The 21258-nt window shown below is 35.9% G+C and overlaps 4 protein-coding genes and 1 long non-coding RNA gene across 5 annotated transcripts; 3 read left to right on the forward strand and 2 right to left on the reverse strand.

Moving 5' to 3' along the window:
• Window positions 1-2081: 2081 nt before the first annotated feature.
• Window positions 2082-3492, forward strand: LOC114521808 (5-hydroxytryptamine receptor 1F-like). The gene has a single exon (XM_028542347.1). The coding sequence runs from the start codon at window positions 2190-2192 to the stop codon at window positions 3171-3173; it is 984 nt and encodes a 327-aa protein (XP_028398148.1). The 5' UTR covers window positions 2082-2189; the 3' UTR covers window positions 3174-3492.
• A 1290-nt stretch (window positions 3493-4782) lies between these two features.
• Window positions 4783-13825, forward strand: LOC114521867 (gamma-aminobutyric acid receptor subunit beta-like). The gene is made up of 8 exons (XM_028542437.1): window positions 4783-5028; window positions 6716-6807; window positions 7606-7673; window positions 7755-7975; window positions 8286-8368; window positions 11561-11701; window positions 12083-12426; window positions 13207-13825. Exons 1-8 carry the CDS (start codon window positions 4937-4939, stop codon window positions 13546-13548), a joined length of 1383 nt encoding a protein of 460 aa, XP_028398238.1. The 5' UTR covers window positions 4783-4936; the 3' UTR covers window positions 13549-13825.
• On the reverse strand, window positions 8456-11160 carry LOC114521866. Its single transcript, XM_028542435.1, has 2 exons — window positions 10774-11160; window positions 8456-10404 (listed from the first exon to the last, which is right to left on the reverse strand). Exons 1-2 carry the CDS (start codon window positions 11037-11039, stop codon window positions 8829-8831), a joined length of 1842 nt encoding a protein of 613 aa, XP_028398236.1. The 5' UTR covers window positions 11040-11160; the 3' UTR covers window positions 8456-8828.
• A 337-nt stretch (window positions 13826-14162) lies between the features above and the next one.
• On the reverse strand, window positions 14163-15519 carry LOC114521868. The gene is made up of 3 exons (XM_028542438.1): window positions 14937-15519; window positions 14612-14755; window positions 14163-14363 (listed from the first exon to the last, which is right to left on the reverse strand). Exons 1-3 carry the CDS (start codon window positions 15048-15050, stop codon window positions 14229-14231), a joined length of 393 nt encoding a protein of 130 aa, XP_028398239.1. The 5' UTR covers window positions 15051-15519; the 3' UTR covers window positions 14163-14228.
• A 2241-nt stretch (window positions 15520-17760) lies between these two features.
• Window positions 17761-20750, forward strand: LOC114521796. Its single transcript, XR_003686847.1, has 4 exons — window positions 17761-18293; window positions 19846-19938; window positions 20341-20484; window positions 20585-20750. It is a non-coding gene; the product is annotated as an uncharacterized LOC114521796 (long non-coding RNA).
• Window positions 20751-21258: the final 508 nt, after the last annotated feature.

Consider the following 21258-nt stretch of genomic DNA (forward strand, 5'->3'; position numbering starts at 1 on the left):
CAAATAAACTAAATAGTAAGGTCTGAATTAACATGTTGTTCAAGTCACGGTTGAGGAGCAAAGCCAAGCCATTGCTATTGGTTAGTTGGGCAAAAATACAATAGACATGTGACGAGAAAGGGACCATTTTTTTGCATAAACCTGGACAATAACATAGATAATGAGTTGTATTGTACTTCCATCTAGTCTCCAAACCATGTATATCCTAATAACTGTGTTTATAGTTATAGCAAAAATGGGAAAGACGACTTGAAATCTTAAAAAGATCCGTTGTAAGGCTCAAATGCAATTCAGTTTGCAGTGCACGGAAGTAAGTGTTTCCTTGAGAGATATTCACCTTGTGTCTGCGAAAACTTTTCGCTCTCATGAAAACTGTGACTGTGGTAAAACATATCATTATTTTCTATTACAGATCACATTAAAATACTCACGAATAAAAATAATAACTATTCACGACAAGTGACAGGAAACGAAATATAATATAAAACTGTTTAAAACTGTCCTTGAACCTTTTGTAAATATTTACTAACCTTTCAAAATCAGAGAAAGTAATTATAATTCATTGAAGACACTTGAGATCATTTGAGATTTGAGGTTTTAACACAACAGAAGAGGAAAATCATTAAAAATACTGAAAAAACTTTTTCAAAAAATTTAAATATCAGATCTTTTAGAAAAATTTTTGCTAAAGGACTGGGCACTATAATTAAATCCACTGAGCTCTATTTTAAAATTAAGTCGTAGTTGATGAAGAAAAATAATGAAAAAAAGCGAACATTATCAGCGGCATCATTTCTAAACACGTCATTTAAAATTTAATTATATATGATGATTAAACGGAGTAGAAAATGAAAATTTAAACAATTTGAAGCCTTTTGAAAACATAATAAATGACAAATTTCCCATGTATATTTAATTCATTCACAAGATTTATTAAATGTTGACATATCAATGTTTGGTCTAACATCCAAAATTGCTTATAATTATGACTGTTTTGACAAGACTGTTTTGGTTGTTTTGCTCTTCTACAAGGTTTGGTTGTTTTGCTCTTCTTTGGCAAGGAAAAGTAGGAAGTATCGCCGTAAAAGTTGTGGGGAAAACTAAAAATCTTTGTAAAATATAAATCTAAAATAGCCCCCACTTAGTATTGCTTCTTCTCTCTGTCTCGGCAATTATTTCCGACTTCGTATATCATGTCTTCAGATCATGTCAATATCGGCTTGAGTGCACGGCGGAAAATGTCTAAATCTCTCATCTCTGAGACGATTTTAGACTCTAATGTCGTAATGAAAATCTGATAAAATTCAAAAAGAGCATTATAGTCGCAAATGTGCATTCCCCCCACCCAATCAGGTAGAATTGTCGTCCCCATCTTCCCACTTGTCAGTTGTAAATATGTCAATGGAAAGCTCGCTCAGCCTTCAGACTGACACCTTCCTAAAAGCACGAATGCGGGTAAATCAAAAAAGCGCTGCAATCATTATCAATGCTGATGAATAGTAATCCGTCCTGAGACTAGCGATATCTATGTTTTCGGAACACATGCTTGTAATACACACATTACGTAATACGCTGCGTGTAAGTCTAAAAATACGTCACCCACAAGATTAAGGAAAATTATAGTGATAAGGCGGCCAAGTGTTTCATTTCCCTTGAACTTTACTATCCGCTGAATTTCAAAGTTTGCTTTCCAGTCAATTCATAAATTTAGTTTTGATTAGTATTCATTAAAAAGTGTGGGAAATTTGCTGACGCGTTGTATGTTCATTAGTAAGTTTAATAAATTTCTTCTTCTGTTGCTGCAGGTCTAGTTTGTTAATACCTTCATATAAGATCTAACCGAAACTCTTCTACCACATTTTTACGCTTCAAGCTTAGATTACCTGAGTAAGAACAATTCAAATCTGTCTCATTCAGGTCATTAACACAAACCCCCTAAATCCGATAGAGTCACTGAAATTTGCATTTGTCTGTTTAGCTGTCAACAGCTATAATATTAAACGTAACGTTTATCATCTTAGACCAATGAAGCTGCGATTGAACAGCTGTGTTTTCTTCATTTCGTCATTACAGTGAGGGAGCGTTCATTTCATTCTGAGACCTCTTACAAAGACACCATCCATTCTTGGCAGAGCAGAATTCGAAGTTCAGTGGGAAATGCACGAAAATTTGACGTTATTTGATTAAAGATGGAAGCTTTTAGTCCAAATAGGACTTTGAATATAAAGAGTGATGAAGAATACAGTCACCCAACGATTTATAAAATCGTTTTTATCATTTTATCTGTCTTAATTGCGCTCAGCAATAGCACTGTACTACTTTTATATCATATCAATCCACATATACGTTCGACAAAGAATCTTCTTTTGGCTAGCTTGGCGCTATCTGACCTCGCAGCAGGAACAATAGTCATTCCTATCACACTGAGGTGTTTTGGAAATTCAGAATGGAGTATTTGTGTTGCTTCTTCAACGCTGTTTAGATTTCTAGCATTTTCAACCATACTTCACATTCTGGCGACTATTTTTGAGAAGTATATCAGCATTCTACAACCGTTTTGGGTCGTTGAAAAGAAACATATTCGTGTAACAAGCGGATGTATTTGGGCTATTTCGTCGTTCGTTGCTATTATCCCTTTGGTCTGGCTGCGGGAAGGCCATTCAAAAGATGCTGAGGTTGTTCGAAAGGAACTAGTCTATTTTCTTGTGACCTTCATTGGTTTCTTTTTTATACCTTTTATCCTGATTGTTTTCGCCCAAGTGCGGATGTTTAGTGCAATTCACCGCTCCTTCACAATGCTCGAAACCTCTCCTGTTGAGAGCTACAATCTGACATTTCAAGGAAGTCCATTGAGACATGATAATAACTTCAACGTGGAGCAAAGTTCTTATAGAACATCCTCCACACAACAGAATCGGAAGGTTTTGACTGCGTTTGCATTGATGCTAGGAACATTTACAGTGTGCTGGTTGACCTGGTATGTTGGAGTGTTTCTCTCATATGTTGACAAAGAGAAATTTCGTAAATTCTCAGCCAATTTAAAAGAAATGTTACAGATTATAGTATTTTTACCATCTCTCGTAAATCCGTTGTTGTATACGTATTACAAAAAAGATTTCCGTCAAGCTCTGCAAGCTCTTCTCAAGAGTGTATTAAAAGCACTGTGTCATTAAAGTATTTACAATTATCGTTAGATTTAAAAACTGCGATGAGAACAATTTTCATATAATTTATCGCTTAATTCTGTCGTGTGTGGCCTATTTTATAATACGGACTGGAAAATGACAACAACACACAGTGCATCTGTGCTTGCATATTGAAATAATTTGAGAGAGGTTATAAAGTTCACGTCATATCTTGCATTGCTCTTTTAGTAAAGTGCGACCTTTGAACAAACGATCAGAAAGCGAGGAATTGTATAGATAATGAGATTGCATGAGAAAAGCTGAATAAATAAAGATGCTCAGTATTGTATTGATAAATTAAATGTCTGTGGAATATATAGCTATATATACTGATATACAATAAAATAATTCGGTAGAAATAATATGAACACTTCTTCTGGGGATCTGATACAAACTACATATACGTAAACTCTCAGTGTTTAACTCTCATAATTTCAATACGACCCTTCAAACCTTTCTTGTATTCATGAAACAACATAAGCACGCAATTAACTGAACCTTGAGTGTTTTCATTTATATTACGTGAACGCGGAGATCTAGGAGATATCAGAATCAGTTAAATCACCTTGTTTTCTCCTCGTTTCTACATACAAAGATTATCAGTACTGCTAGAACTGCTGTACAGAAGACGGACATAGCGCTATCCACCGGGTAGTGACTTTTTCAACCGTTAAAGTTTTAAAAGCGGTATAAACATGGATCCAACAATTTAAAAGAGGAATTTTTCATTCAGGAATGCTAAGATTTAATCATGTTAATACCATCCGGTTAGTACGACCAATTTTAGAGCGACTTATGACTTATAGTTATCCTAGCTCCTATCAGTATATCCCACATGGGGCCGGTTGTTCAAAAGCCGGTTAGCTTAATCCTAGGTTAACTCAAATTTTTACATCAGTTTTTTTAATTGCTCGGTTATGCTGTTGAACATGTTTTCCCATAAATATTTTGTGTATAAATATAAAACTTATTTTGCAAAGCCTTGAAACGAACAGCAGTGCAGAACTATATAAACCAAAACAACTGAGTAAAATTTAACCGAGGGTCAGACGTAGCGCTAACCTATAGGCAGCTTTGCCTTTGAACAACCGGCCCATGCAAGATGTAATACTATTTGGCCTACAAGCTTGCGACAACTGCCCCATGCATGCATGCATGCATGCATGTAGTGTTTTTCCTAAAACCGTAACATGATTTGGTATTGAGGACTAAGGCCGTCGAATTACGGTCACCTGAGACCGCTTTCCCCGCTCTAGTCGTATTTTACCACTTGCCATGATATTGCGGTGTCAACATTATCAAGTTTCATTAGCCTATATTGCAAATTGCGATCTATAGACTATAGGATTTATAAAATACGAGGTCCATGATTTGTTAATGATACGAAGGATATTGAAGAAAAATATAAAATAAATTAATCTTAGCATTTATTTTATAAACCTTCTTGTTTTTCCTCCATTTCTGAAAAAACAATTGTCGGTGCAATTACCGTATTATAATTACCATAATATCGCAATTAAAATGTCACTGTGGTCTACCAAGCTTACTCTAAATCATGAATAATAAAACAGTACATTAAAAATTTGAGCGAACTGTATCAAGGATAGCGCTAACGATAAACTGATTTATCGAAAACCTACCATTGGCATTGAGGCATTTGAGTGACGGATTAAGTAGATATATTTACAATATTATCAAGACCAACAGGTTGCCTATATTTCAACAGCTGATATAAAAAAATAGGATTTAAAATGGGAAGTAAACTAACGTTTTTGGAAATTCTCTTTATTGCGAATACAATGATGATACTGGCTTTCTACTCAAATGCAGCAAATAATAAACGGTGAGAATATGTCAGTTAAAATGTTTTTATGATGATATATTGAAAAAATGCACGCTTGGATTTGGAAGAAAAAAATCAATAAGATTTTATAATACAATTTCTATGGAATTTACAATTTCTAGGGACTATCAGGTGGCCAATTTTTAGTATATTGTATAGCATAGAATGTAGTGCCTGAACTGGTTAAGAAGTTAAAGCATTGGTTAAATACTTGATTTACAGCACTTATACTGGATTTAAAGGTCAGACAAAAACAGAAAACGTTCAAAATTCAGCTGCACAACTAAATTATATACTGTTTATGTTTTGACAAAAAATCGTATATGAACCACACACATGAACGCTGTCCGTTCACATTATATTTTCTAAATATAACATACTAACAATACAGCAAATTTCCGATAATAAGCCATTTTCTTCAAATATTTTAATTACAATCATTTTGTATCAATAAAACCAACAAGGGGTAAGATTAATTCATTATCAGCCGCAATGCCTCATGCAATGCCGCTGGACCCCATGCAACATCGGCTCTTTTGTTATCAACAAAGCATATAGTCTTTATAGATTGTTGTCGTTGAGAATACATTAGTGTGAGATAGACAGATCGTGTCTATTATAAAACATCGCAGCCAGTGACTGATATATAAGCACAAACTATGTAGGAGGACAAGACTCACAAATAACTACCATGCAGTCAACCGGTTAACTATATAAAAACGTCGACACTATACTTCGGAGTATCGTTTACGCAACAAGCCTTGTGTTTAGCAATTAGCCTCCATCAACCCCCAATAGCCAGGCATCAACGTCCTAGTCACTATAGTAGTGACTACCAGTGTTACAACAATGTCTGCATGTTTGTTAATATAATAACTGACTGCAGCGTAACATGCATGCAGTCGAACGCCCAGGATCGCACGGTATCCCGATTTTAAGTCTCTCAAGGCTAATTTCCACTCCGGAAAACGAGCAGCGGATCGGATCGGATCGGTGCGCCGTCTGTTGAAATTTTTGGCTTATATTGATCCGAAAGCGTCCGAGACCGGATAAAAAAAAGTTCAAATAGTTTTAACTTTTTTTGAACCGATCCGAAATCACTTCATGGATCGGACCAGCTCGGAAAAAAATCCGATCCGCTGCTCGTTTTCCGGAGTGGAAATTAGCCTTCACGCATGTATTTCTTCTCTGGCAGGTTGTTCGAAATTAAACAGCGGTAAGTTCAAAATGGAAATTAATGCAGAACCGGCCCCGGATGTCATCCCGCGTGTACAATTTTTTTTCCAAGAACTGGGATCTTTTCTACGGCTTTGCATTTTAATTCCATTACATTGTTAGTGCATGGAAAACCAGCCTCGGCCTCGATCGTTTCCAGGCGCTTTTTCGTCACGAAAACCAACACAACGAAGAAAAAGCAAAACTGAAGCGCCTGCATGGGTTTGAGGTAGATCAGAACACATATATGCCTTCGTGCAAATTGATTTAGGCGTATTGAATCTTTTTCCTCTTTGAGACATGAGAATCTTTTTCCACCATGAGTACATCCATCTTTGAAAAGCCGTTGATTTTGACAGCAGATATCCCTCATGCATATATCACAAGGTCACATGGGCTATGGCCATTATACTCGATCAAGATATAGTCTTATAGAAAGTTATAGTCATTCATTTCGCTTGTGATTTGACAGAGCGCTGCCCAAGGAGGAGTCATGGAGGAAATGTCGAACCAAAGATTTGCTTGCATTTTTGCGAAAAGACTACGACAACCATGTTGCACCAGGTATTAAAAGGATAACTATACTGAACTACAGCTTTTGTCTGATTATATTCCAAAGAATCCAGAAATAAGAGCTCTTATATATCAGGGCTTGCGTTACTATTCGCTAGCTCTTTCACATCAATCAAAAGAAAATCGCAACGAAAAACGTAGCATAAAAGTTGGAAGTTTAAACTATAATACGCTCATGCAATATCGCGTTGTTGTACAGGGCGGCACATTTCACACCATACAGGATCCTATCATCTATACATATGGGTGCCCTTATTGAGCGTCCATAACATATCCACTAGTTCAAATCTCGTAAATGTAGAAAATTGCATGCAAACGGACCTTTAGCCGTACTTTAGGTCCTATATAGTTTTCGTGCTGATGTAAGAATATAAAGTGGAACAGTTTCAGTATATTTCGCGCGTGGACTGGGAGAAGCGATCAGGTTCAGGAAAATAGCTTTCGGTTTCGGTTTTCTGCTGTAGTGAAATCGAAGCAAATTGTGAATGTCCGCTAACTGAACCTCTATGAATGAAGTTTGGAAATGACAGCTAACTGAACCTCTATGAATGAAGTTTTTATGATTAGTGAAAATGCACGCTTGGAAGAAGTTTTTTGGCAATAAAATTATTTAATACAATTTCTGTAGATTTTTGTTTGGAAATGACAGCTAACTGAACCTTTATGAAGTAAAAAACTTAGAACTATTTAGAATTTTAAACTATTTCATGTAAATAAAGTAACATTCTACTAAGGACATTCAAGTGGAACAGATTAGAACTGATAGATAATATTTTCGATCTCATGCAGGACAGCCTCTTGAACTCAATGTAGAATTGGTGATTGAATCTTTTGACGACATTAAAGAATCATCCATGGTAATTTGAATTAATCTTGAACTCCGGCCACAATCGAAAAAACACTAAAATATTTTTTTCTCGTTTTATTTGATTTTCTAGGAATTTTCACTCTATGTGTATTTGGTTCAGAGGTGGACAGATTCCCGGCTGAAGAATGTAGTTAAAACACCAACAGTTGTAACTGGGAAAGATATTAACTTATTTTGGATACCAGATACCTACTGTGTTAACGCGCGACAGAGTGATTTGATGATGACAGACGAACACACACATAGCATGATTAAATTAGACGAGCTTGGTAGATTGACCTACAGTAGAGGGTGCGTTTAATCGGAGAAAGAATCGCACATAATCGCTAACTTCATCATAATCATGCACTATTACAATCATTACATCAATATTATCATCATTAACTCTAGTTACTCCACCGTCTTCACTAACACGATTATTATCCAATCATAATCACATTCACAAATATATAAAGATCCAATTTGACTCGAACAAGACTCGGAGGAAGTGAACAATGAACTAAAATATCGATTTATATTCACCGCTATCTTCTACCTTATCACCGTTATGTAACCGTCTCAAACGAGAATCTATGTTAGAGGATTTTTTGTTTCTCTACAGAGCCTATTTGAAAACATCGTGTTTAATGGATTTGCGAGATTTTCCAATGGATCATCAAAAGTGTTCAGTTCACTTCTCTTCATGTAAGTTATGTAATATTGATAACCCCCTAGTACGCTAGTAATGTCGAAAGTCGTTTTAAGAATTAATGTGATATTTTTTGTCCCTTTTTGTCAACCGTGTCAGTAATCTTTATATTAGTGAATTACTACAGTAAAACTGATCACATCCACAATGCAAAGCACTAAAAAATTTAATAAGCTATATAAGTGTAACACTTCCATCCTCTACAAAAGCGAGTTATTTTTACAATTTTTACAAAATCGTCTTCTAAATTTCTATAAGATTATAAAAAGCGAACAGACTATAATAATCGAGCATAAAATCCGAGCGTAGATTATTATTATTATTCTATTCCCCCCCCCTTCTTTTTACGGCACTAGTTTACCTTGCAAAGACCCTACATCTTTTACATCTTTATATTTCTCCCGTTACAATTTACAATAACAAGTTATTTTACAAGTTAAATTCTGTGAACAAAAACTATATCGTTCTAGATAACAAAGGTGTATTTTCATCAACATCACCATTGCTTTGCACGTTTTCATCTTCCACAGTAACATTCCTTTGCACGTTCTCATCTTCCACAGTAACATTCCTTTGCACGTTCTCATCTTCCACAGTAACATTTCTTTGCACGTTCTCATCTTCCGCAATAACATTCCTTTGCACGTTTTCATCATCCACAATAACCTCTCGTTTCTCAAAAAGACGGCAAACCAGTAGCAAGAAATGTAACGCCAGATGCAAAGTGGCAGCAAGATGAAATAGTGGCCCAATTACAAACAAATCTTGAAGAGCTCGAAGCTTCTTTGTTTCGAGGTGTTTGTGTGCTATTTTATGCATTATACCACCAAACTCATCAAGGATACTACCAATAAACCGTGCAAATAGCCCGCAACAAAGGGCAGAGACAAAAAGAAAGTTTTTTGTTTTTAAATTTTGCATAAAATCCATGGTATGAACAGTAACACCAGTATATACAAGTAGAAAAATTAACATGCTTGATCCTCGAAAAATAAACACCCATCCCGACCATTGTACATATGAGATAGGTTTATCATGCTTGAATGATGAAAATGAAAGTAAACCAAAACAAAAAAAGTAAATAATGCTAACAACACCCATTGATAGCACCATAAGGAAAACAAAACTGATTTTCTTGCCATGCAAAACAGACGTGTGGACATTTCTTAATAACATGACTCCCAAGAGCACCAAAATGAGATCAGACATAATAGGGAAGAGATTGACAACAAGAGGAAACCCTTCATTCCAAAATTGAGCTGCATTTAAAGATTCGAATGCGAGAAGAACTAGCCCAATACCTACACCAAAAACAGTATAACAATAATGCTTTCTTTCAATTTGAAATGCCCGATAGTGGTATTGATCATCTTGTTGATCTTCTTCATCATCAATTGCCAATGAATGCTCCAAAAAGAGCAAAGCACACAAAAGTCTGTAATCAATAACTAATGCCTTGAATGTCTCATCAACATACTTTAGAATGTCACCATGTGAAACTTTATCATATATTTGTATATCTGTAAATGGTATGCTGTTTAACCATAAAGTAAAGTTTAAATAGGATAAAAAATTCAAGTAAAACACAGCTCCTTTTTGTAATTTTTCATCCTGAGAAAAGGGCTTGCATCTGCGAATGCGAATGTAGACTACAACTTGAATAATCTTTTGCAATGCAAAAACCAACAAGTATAAAGCAAACGCAGTGCTGAGATTCTCACGTCTGAAAACCATAACTATGAGCACAACTTCCAAACCAACTAGAAATAATGAAATGATAGCAACAACCAGTCCCATACCTCTGTCATGTGACCCAATGTTATCTGTTTCTGATTTCTCAAATAAAAATTGGAATCCAAATATCAAAAAAAATATTGAAACACCACCAAGACATATATTATACCATACTGTAATATTTTGATTGTTCTCTTGCAAGTATGGCATTGTGCAAAATTGAGTAACAATACTGCTAGCTATACCCATCAAAAACACCAGCTTTCCAAACACACTGTTCATGAAGGAGTGCCCAAATCTAAGAATTGAAAGTGAGGGTGTGATTAAGGAAATCAAGGAGAAGTATACAAGTAGTATTTTGGTGGTTTGCCACATGAAGGTATGCATGGGACTGTAATAGAAAACAAATTTTTGGGTAGTTCTTAATTTCACAAAATGCCCAAATTGGCAAATATTTTCTCAGATAAATGTCAAGCGTAAATTATGCCACTTTCAAAACCAAAACCAAAAGGACTTTCCAGATGCCCTTCCTCTCAGAAGTGCTGTTCTAGGTAAATCTCATCTGCTATAGGCACGAAGGTTCTTAAATTCACGTTACTGCAGAGATCATTGCTTTATATGCGAGATATGCTTAATTTCAGAAATTATATCAATAATGTATACATACCGAATAAGAATTAATTCAGAAACGAATAGGAGCAAAATGAACGCAGAAATTGACCAAAGCACAGTAGGAATAGCCTGATCTGATATTACATGATCATGGCAGGTTGTATAATTTACAATTTGTGCTGCACACGTACAATTATAATCCACGATAAAGTTTTGACAGTCTTGAGGGATACAGCTGGAACTGGTTGCGCTCTTGCCATTTGATTTAATAACTTCATTTCCATACTGACCCAGAATAACTCGTGTTTGAGCAAACTCCATTGTAGACTCTTGAGGGAATGCTTGTTAAAGAAATAGTGAAGTACACTATATGTATTAGAACCGCATTTATGAATCAGCACACAGCGACAAGCTACTGAAGCTAGCTGATGTCAACACCGGACACGCACGCACTATACTAATCACGAGTTTCAACACGAGTACTCGTGTTACAAAGGAATTCGGGGATTGTCAATCAGATCAACTTGTCAGTTGTCAAAACCAGGGCGTAGCGTTGGGAAGGGGAGGGAGTGTAGGGGCGCTAGTGGTGCTGCTGCATCCCTAGTTTTAGCAACGTGGTCGGTTCATTAAACGCTAAATTATTTTGTAATACCAGACGAACGTTGGGAGTAAATGCCATGTAGACTTCCAAAACTGACCATAGGAGAACTTGCCACTTGGTTGTTCGGACGTGTTCCACTACGTAGAGTACGTACGCCCCTAGTCACAACATCATGTCGTATATTTTCTTTTTTTTAGAAGAATCTATTCATATCGTATGATATTTTGATTATTTGCTTTAGATGGTTATTCGGTGAAGTCTGTTTTATATACATGGAACGATGAAGGAAAGGTCTCCACCTCGAGCACATTGATCAGAGAGTTGGCACAATTTGTGTTATCAACATCTTCATCTTCCACTCGCAATGTTATTTATTACTCCGGTAAGCTCAATGCAAATTCTGGTTGTCAGTATCAATAGCGGCCTACTTGAAGCCCTATATTTTTTAATCAAGTGATTAAAAATGGAAATAGTAGCATCAGGTACACGATGTTCGAAAAGAGACGGATGATCCGTCTGGACAAATGATCCGTCTGGCAGATAATTCGTCTGAGTATAACCGCACGACATGATCTAGACTGAACTACGTAGACGAATATGTCAAACGAAACAGAATCGCGCATGCACTGGACTTGGGAAATTATTTCTTGTATTCTGCCCCCCCCCCGTATTTATACGACGCGTGATGCATCAGGACGAACTGCCATTCAAATTCCGTCTGTTTTCCCGCGTTGATATGATACGCTCTTCCTTTAAATTTTAGGTAATTTTACTGTTTTAACCGCGACATTTGAATTCAAGCGTCGTGTTGGCTACTACTTACTCCAGGTATATTTGCCTTGTGCTATTCTCGTGATGTTAAGTTGGATCGCGTTCTGGATGGACAAATGTGACACTGGGAACCGTCTTACAGTTGGTGTGACCACGATCTTAACCATTATGTTTCTGCTAAGTTATGGAAATTCGTCGGTGCCGAAAATGAGTTATGTTAAAGCAATGGATATTTATCTGTTATCGTCATTTGCGTTCATTTTCTTCAGCCTTATTGAATCCGTGCTTTGTTGGAGGTTTGAAAGTCTTGTTTCAAGACAGAAAGAAAGTCATAATGTAGGCATACTTCTGTTTATGTTTTATAGCATGGCCAGAAAATTCGGACATATTTAACATTCTACTTCCGCCTAAATTTGCATATGGTGTCAAAATAAAGCTTCGTGAGTTTATAGTAAACTGTAATGTGCACAGTACTAAACGCTAAAAATACACCTTTAGGTAGGTCAATTATAATTTGCCTTAATTGCTCGTTGCAGAGCAAGTTAATCTTAATATTTTTATACAGTATTTCAAAATGTTTTATCAGTATTCGTCCTGCATTTTCAAAACAAAGTTTTGGTCATTTATAACGTTGAATACCATATAAAACGAAAACCGTAATAGCGTAGAAATAAAATAAAAATGCAGAGCCGACATAAACCTTTGCCAGCAAAATATTACCTCAGGATCTTCAATATGACACGAGTTACAAGAAACAACCAGGGCAAATAGCAAAGATGCAATGATTTTCTTAAATTTTGCAAAATCTAAGAATGCGCAATATAATTTATAGTTCTGCAAACGAATAATATTTGAACAGATATGCAAATTTGCTACGGCAATCTGCATATTCCATGTCCGCAATTTCTGGCCATGGAACAGCCGGGTATATCAGTTGTTTTATAGGAACAACCGAGTATATCAGTTGTTTTATGGGAACATCCATGTTTATTATTATCTGTCCATATACACACCATTTGTGATTTCAGTTTGAAACATGATTGTGTGATTCAGTTCAAGCAAAATTTATGATGCAAAACATCCGTTCACAATTGCATACTTTTTTTACGTTATCAGGCAACGCCCAAACATATGTCGGCAAACGACGTTCCTCCTGCCCTGAATGAAAACAGTCATTGGCGAGGTCTCAATAAGAGGATAAACAGTGTATCGAAACCGACACCAGGGGATAACAGTGAGAACAGTGCCCCCAATCCTCCTAATCAAGAAAAGGATGACCTTATCTTTCAGAAGATCTCCAAATGCCTGGACCTGATGCAAGCAACAAGCAACCGGCATGAAATAAAAGGAAAGAAAAAGCCTCGTTATGAGTTGGATACATTTGCTCGCGTCATTTTCCCCGTTGCCTTCGTTGTGTTTAACATAATCTATTGGTCAGTCTGGCCGATAGAAGCATGATGTCTTTATTATGGATTTCACAAGTCGCTGAGCCGAAACACTTATATTAGTTACATATAGACTCAGTGTAGTTTAAACCCATTTTAGGCTTTCAATCTCGAGAAAGCATAAAAAAATACATCGTTAAACTTTGATCCTCTATAACCGTTATCGGTGTAATTTCAAGAAACGTTTTAGGTCTGTCATTTGGAAAAACGTTTACTATGTGATTGCATGCATTTAAATGTTTGCATGTTCAGCCATAAACAAGACAAGTTCCTAAAGTGTTCTTTACAGTTTTATTTTATCCTTTATTTACATTGTTGCTGAATATATTGAGATGGATCATGAACATCGTGTCATTGCCCTGGCTAAAGATAAGCGAAATCTACAGGCATTTGAACTCAGCTAAAATTCTTCAAAGACCCGCAAGACGCCTGTTTTTTACAACGTGTGTGAATATGCAAAAACATGCAAAAAACTTAGGTAGTTTTTGGTAGTTGTGCGGTCCAGTTATATTAATTTCTATCGTTTATATTATCAGCTTATATAACTACCTAATGTAGGCAAATGTATTAATGTGTAAATTATTATAATCCGTTAACAGTTGACATCTCCACTTTAGACTTTATTGTGTACTCAGCCAGCATTATATGCTTTACTCCCTGATTCAGCTAAATATAATATGTTTCCGTAAATGATCACATTTGTTCTTTGAACATCCCCCAAGGTCCCTGATGTATAGCCACAGTTTCACAAGTGTGGACCTCAACTTCAGAGAATGTATCACGTGTACAAGTGAGCCCGCGTGCACATGGACATATCATATCTCCAGGCTGGAAATTAAAATATTATCTAATTATCCAAGGGGGGGCAATCAATTATATCCCTGAGTCAAAATACGAGACAAGAATCAACATTCAACCAAATTTGAATCGTTTTGATGTTGCAATATAACCAAAGAGCACGTCACGCAGAGTTAATATACGATACGTTGAAAAGTGTTAATAAAGTTCAGTGTTAAGAATCAACTAATTTCCTATCTATATTTTCTTGGAAAAACTAGTCTAACATTAGAACTTACATATATTTTATCAACACATTGTTCTCCAATAGCTTTATATTTTCTGCAAACGCCCAAATCTTCATCTTCTGACACCATGATAAGACCAGTACAACAATAACCTGATGGGCATTGTTGCTTTGACGAACAGTTGTAAACCATTTCCTTAAGAAAAATAACCAATTTTCACTGATTCCACTGACAATCCCACTCGTTTATTTTTTTACTATCGAATTATTACTTCCCCTTTCTATGTAACTATATCGCCTCTCGCTTGATCCAGACTGTTATACATCAATTTGAGTTGAAATGAGTCGAGATACAATGCTTAATCTCCTCTCCTTACCTCAGTCCCTCCAGACCATTCAAATTCCCAACGAGCTCCAAGAAATCTTGCATCCATATGGGGTGTTGCATAGATGAAGTAAAGAACAATAATCAAGTTTACCGCAGACTTCATTGAAATATATTATAGTAAAACACAATGAAATGATACTCAAGTTAATGTCTGTCTTTGCGAGGTGAGGCGGGTAATGTTATGCTTCTGATTTGGCACATTTATATAATGCAGTCAGTTTGGATATTTTTCGCATGTTATTGTAACCTGTGGGTAACCTTGCGCCAATTATTTTTTTTAAGACGAATTACCGGTTGCACAAATGAGCCTTCTTGCGTCAAAGTTGCAGGCTTTGCTTTTCTTTTGACTACGGAGTTTTTTTATAAGATGGTTGATTAATAAGCTTTGCCTTGGCGTTATTATTGCACGGATATGAGAGCATAAACAATGTGTGATCAATGGTTTATACCTAAGGCAACTTTTTGGAATACGGGAGCATTAAGAGGCAGCAAAAATTGAATTTCTTAGAAAAGTCGGATGCGTTAATAAATCTAAATGAAATGTTCAGTGGCGTAGCCAGCATTGATAATTGTTGGAGGGCATATTCATATATTCATGTTAACAGACTTTAAAGACAATTGATTTGAAAAGAAATAATAATCCTGCGTATCATGAGTGTATGAATATCCCCCCCCCTAATTATCGTGCTGACTACGCTGGCACTGTCCCGATATGTTACTCTCCTATCTACAAGCTGCGACGCTATCGGTCCTTAAACGGTTTTGTTTTTAACTTTGCATGTTTTTATATGATTTGATCCAAAAGATCAAATATCGCGCTGAGAATATGAAATTCTGAAGTGACTATATAGTAACTCATTTTTAGACTAAAGTATTATACACAGTACTGTCCAGAAATAACCAAACACTGCGGTCGCGGTTCGGTTGCGGTTCGGTCGCGGTTCGGTCGCGGTTCGGTTGCGGTTCGGTCGCGGTCGACTGATAGAAACCGCAGACGACCACAAGGGAAAAATACGATCGCGGTCGCCGTTCGCTTTCGAACGGAATGTTATGAACAGCTGAGAACGACAACACAATAATCGTATCGAAAACATCTTAAGAAATGTCTGTCAGACCGAGGTTAAACCTCCGTCTCACAGCGGTTGGATCGAGGTTTGTCCTCGGTTAACCGCGGTTTAATCTTTGTGATCCGGACCATCATGCACCTCTTTCTCTTTCATGAAGTTGTAATTGCATATCATGCACAACAGAAGCTTGTTCCTTCAACATCCAGTATAATAAATATTAATATTTCATTGCCACGTGAAGTTTCTGTTATAAGACCGCAGGTGCTGATACAAAGCAAGCAGTGATTTTTAATACTCCTGAGCTTATAGCCTTAGACGAAACATTATGGAAATTAATATCTGATTTATCATGCAGTCCAGTGCAGTTGCTTACATGAATGATTGTATGTTTTTATATAATCTCCAGTCTGTTCAATTCACGATGAACGTAAAATCGTTTTGTTCAAAAGAGACTGCAGAGAATACTTTTGTATATAAATTTAAAAATATGCATATATAGTGCATAATTTACCCGGGCTATTTGAGTAATACTAATAGTTGTCAGCTTAGCTAACATGTCAGCTGCCGATATAAAATATATTTTATCCCGTGGTAATAATTTAAGCTCAATGCTGTTCTTGTTTCAATATAAACAACGTACATAAAAGTTTAAATCCAAATGAAAAAAGGCATATCTCCTATGGCTATGACGGAAAAGATGGCGAAGACTATACTGATTGACGACGTCATTCAAAAAGCAGAGTAGCAGACATAAAAACATCGTTTTTTCACCGTTATTTATGGTATTGCTTCGCAATCAAACTGAAGTCTATTGTTCATATTTTCGTTTGCTCATATATAATAAAACAGCTCTTCCTTTTTCAGTCATGTATTCAGGCAAAATGTTCACTCGCCATCTTTTCTGTAATCGCGACTGACAGATCTTTACTCACTGACCTGTGTATACTATATAAAGATCAGTATAATCGTAGGTCAGTACCTTTCACACTTCAAACCCGCGGTTTTTAAGTCGTTTAGATGAGTTCAGGAGCGATTTTAGAGGAAACCTTGCCGGTTTTCGCTTCTTTGCTAGACTAAATCGCCCCTGAACATTACGCCATCAAAGACAAAGAAAGTCTTCAGCTGTTGGCAGTGTTGCTTAGAAAAGCATTTTGCCGATTTTAATTGTTTTCCGATTCACTATAATTTCAAAAAGACAAATCTTCCTTTTCCAATTAATATATGACCTAAAATGGCGAAATCATCGTGTTTTTCCTGCGGGACTCATTTTTATCTCAGTAATTTTAGTGATTCGTCCAAAAAATGATGACTTTATTGACGTAATTACGTTTGTGGCGGTGTCTGTAAAATCTCGTCCGTCATGAATTATAAACAAAGAAGCCGAGTCAATGAATGGACAAAACAGGAAAAAAACCCCAGAACTAAAGCTGTAGATTTCCTGAAAGATAGTTTTCATATACCCCGACCAATACCTTCAGCTTTTGATTACTTGATCGCGTTTATTTTTACTGGGTTTTCCTTTGTCAATACAGTAATTAAGCCATCTTTCAAACGAGTATTCAGTCACTGAGTTTTGGATCACGGTGCATACAAGTGGCACCCGAACAACTCAAGTATTTCTAGAAAAGTAAACGGAGTGAAAAAAATACTGAAAATATTGTTGTTGCATCGTTTTAAATCTGTTCAAGTAGAAGTTCATGAACCATCAAATGAAACGAAATGGAATAAAATGCAAACAGCTCAGCTATGTAGTGGACTGACAAAAATGGCCATTAGGCGATTAGACTACAGATTCGTGAGTAAACAGACTAATTTTAAATTTAAATAATCTTTGCTTTTATACACAAATCTTTGCAGCACTTGAATTCATCACAGAAAAAAGTTCGAAATTAATTAAATGTTAACTTGTAGCGTGTAATCAACGTCATTAATCTAAAATGCATGTAACGAATGCATAATATACAAACTCAAATTAATGAGAATTTTACACTGTAGCTACTAATCTATGTTATTAAGATTTGGATCCTGCGTGTAATTTTCAAAATCTTTTCACAAACTGTCATACGTGGAAGCGTCGGCCGGTCGTATAAAGAATCCCTGGTGTTTAATTATACGAACAACGCCTAACTCAAGCTGTTCATAATTCAAATTTACAATTAATTTGCGTCTCTGCTCGTCATATAAAACACCCACTGTCCATGCTAGAACACTCATTTTAACGTTTGTTCGTTTCAGAGTTCAAAGAATTGCATTCAAGGAACAATTTATAGCGAATATAGGTAAGTAATAAATTTACACCAGAAAAATTTGATGAACAATCGGCTTTAATCAGTATATGATATGACCACAAATTTTCTGCAAAGCTTCAGCATCACTCCAAATATGTTTTAACCGGATGCACGACAGTGTAAAATTTCTTTTAAGAATTTGCGTAAATTAATATATAGTTTTTGTATGTATCGTTCTTAGCATCGTAAAGTAGTCACAAATAGTTATTTAGTTCGTGACATAATAAACTTTATGAACTTACTATTAAATAAGTATATAGCTAAGAATTTTAATTGATATCGCAGCAATATCATCGGAAACACTGATTTTGACATAGTACATTTGTCCTAAAGGAGTAGCCATAGCAATTTAACCTCACCGCACTACTTTCCTTCCTGTCCTGAGGCTCTTTTTGACGTAAATATAAATAATTGCGCTATGGAGTGTTATATCGAAGGAAATACGCCTGAACCGCTAAAAATGAACAAGAACAACAACATTTTACCACTAATCTCTAAGAAGTTACTAACGCACGTATTGTTGTGATATCCTTATTTTATTTACTTATTTTTTATTCCTCGTGCATCAACCTTGATCATCCACGCCTTAATATAGCTTAGCTATTGAAATGCTGCATGGCAGGTTATTTGTATGAATTTAATCATTAATACAATTGAATGCGTTTAACAAGGGCTACTTTTATCATCGATGATTTATTTTTTCTATGCCTTTACCCGCATGCCAATCATAGGCTCATAAGCTTCCTTCTTACCTAGCTTCTTTCACGAAAGTAGTTAAGCTTAAGCCAGATCTCTTGCATGTCCACTAGTTCGTTACTTGGTTATCATTACTTCTGATCATTCCCAGTCCTCACTTCATTTAGTACACGCAATAAATGAAAGTAAGGTGGACTGGAAAACACTGAACTTTGTTCAATTAACCAAATCACCCAACGTCATCATTCGCTATGAACCTGCCCGGTTTTGCGAAATTCTTTCTTTCATGAAATTGTTTTCTTTATATAATAAACTTTATATGCGAGATTTGAAAGCAACGTGTGCAACATGTCGACTATTTGCTATCAAATAACGCAGGTTTTCCTTAATATACCTTCTCGTATTGCCATATGACATCTATACCTTGATACAAAACACTTCAATAAATTAATTAAAAATAAAAACATGAAAGACGTGCACGTTTTCAATAAAGTCCGCATCATTAAGTACTGAAATAACTGGATGAATGCCATATCTTGATTCAACCCCACGCACTCTAAATATAGCTGCCGTTTGAAAGAAAACCACCTACGCAAATCTTTCACGACAGGGAGTGTTCCAAAATTAGTGAAATTTCTCTCCAGAAGAAAAGTTAAAAATTGCGACTGCAGCTGTTGTCTACGGCAGTAGGAGTCCAACCTATTGAAAGAGACAAAAGATGAAACAAAGAATTACATGCATTGAGCCGTACAATTTATGAAAGCATGTTTTCTAAAATTTGAGTTGAGAGCACAAGACATAAAGAATGAAGTGAATGCGTAAAACCTCTTTTTTGTGCTGTTTTTAGGGCAAAAAATGACAAAAGTGATTTGTGTTTTCCTTCTTGCTTTTCTAATAACTGTCATAAACGGATTATATTTATCCAAAGACACAAACGAAGGTACGAAATCATTATAATGGTCTATTCTTTATTACAGAGTAGGATTTGTGACCAATCTTGCTTCTGGGAACCGACTTTTAATAAGTTGTATATTCTAAGCGCTTGTTATATTAATCAAAGGCATGTCGATCGGTTTATAAAGTGTGATATGACTTCCAGACGTAGACTGACGGGGGGGGGGGGGCAGGGTGTATGTCAAATATCCATGTTAATATACAACTTGAATCAATCCAACATCCCTCAATCGTCACCTTTACATTGATACCTTGTACAAATATTTTAAATTTACTCTTTTTTCAGTAAACTATTCTTCAACTAGTTCCAAGTATCGTTAAAGATACAGCCATACAGGCTAGTACTCCTATGCTATTGATCTTAGTGTGACTGAATATTTCAATATAGGTGACGACAAACGTAGTCTTTTCTCAGGATATCGTTGTTTAAGAGATTCTGACTGTCGATCAGCTTTTGGAATGTTTGGTACTTGCTCGTTTAGTACGGCATCCTGGCATTATGGATTCTGCGTCTCTCATCATGCTCAATACGGTGGGTTCCGGAAGAATTATTGACGTATCTTACCTCTACTAACTTACAATATTAATTATATTAGTATTTTTTAGACTTACAATTATATCTTCCACTTTAGTTTCTCTGAATGGTGACTACGATGAAAATTAAAAATGCGACTTTAGAAGATGAAACATATAATATATATTTAATATACGAGAATTCTACAAAAATAATATCAACTGTAGTTCAGTAAAACAGTTATATGGCAAAGTTGTAAAAAATTATGCAATAAAATTAAAAAATCAGCAAAAACAACATTTGTTCGTGGCTCATCTGCCTCTGTTTTATTCACTCGCATACCGACCTCATTTTCTCTCCTGCGCATGCGTGCATCGTGCAGTTTGTATTTTGTCTTTTCTACAGAAATACGGCCAATAATAATGGACCAACTTTTGATTTAGGCAACAAAATGGAAATTTCCAAGAAGTACATACTAAGTTTGACGTTAAACGCTTCCGGCTTTTTTTAGTAAAAAAATATACAAAATCGCTTACTTTGCTTGGCTATATTTTCCGTAATACTTGACATTTTGCGGCCAAACTTGCCAATTATACTAATTTCGGTATGCTCTTTTTAGCTGTGATTTTTTCCCTTCTTGTTACCTAAATCGTAAGCTCGTTGGTCTATTATGCAAAAGGTCCATTTCTATCATCCAGTCTGGCGAATCTGGCCATCCCTTCCACCTTGCGGCAGGGGGGTTGCGCTCAAGCTGTTTCTGACGTAAACTGGGAAAAATGAAAAAAACCTTAT

Source organism: Dendronephthya gigantea, unplaced genomic scaffold (assembly GCF_004324835.1).
Source record: "Dendronephthya gigantea isolate DGI-Jeju-01 unplaced genomic scaffold, DenGig_1.0 000021F, whole genome shotgun sequence".
Taxonomy (NCBI): domain Eukaryota; kingdom Metazoa; phylum Cnidaria; class Anthozoa; order Malacalcyonacea; family Nephtheidae; genus Dendronephthya; species Dendronephthya gigantea.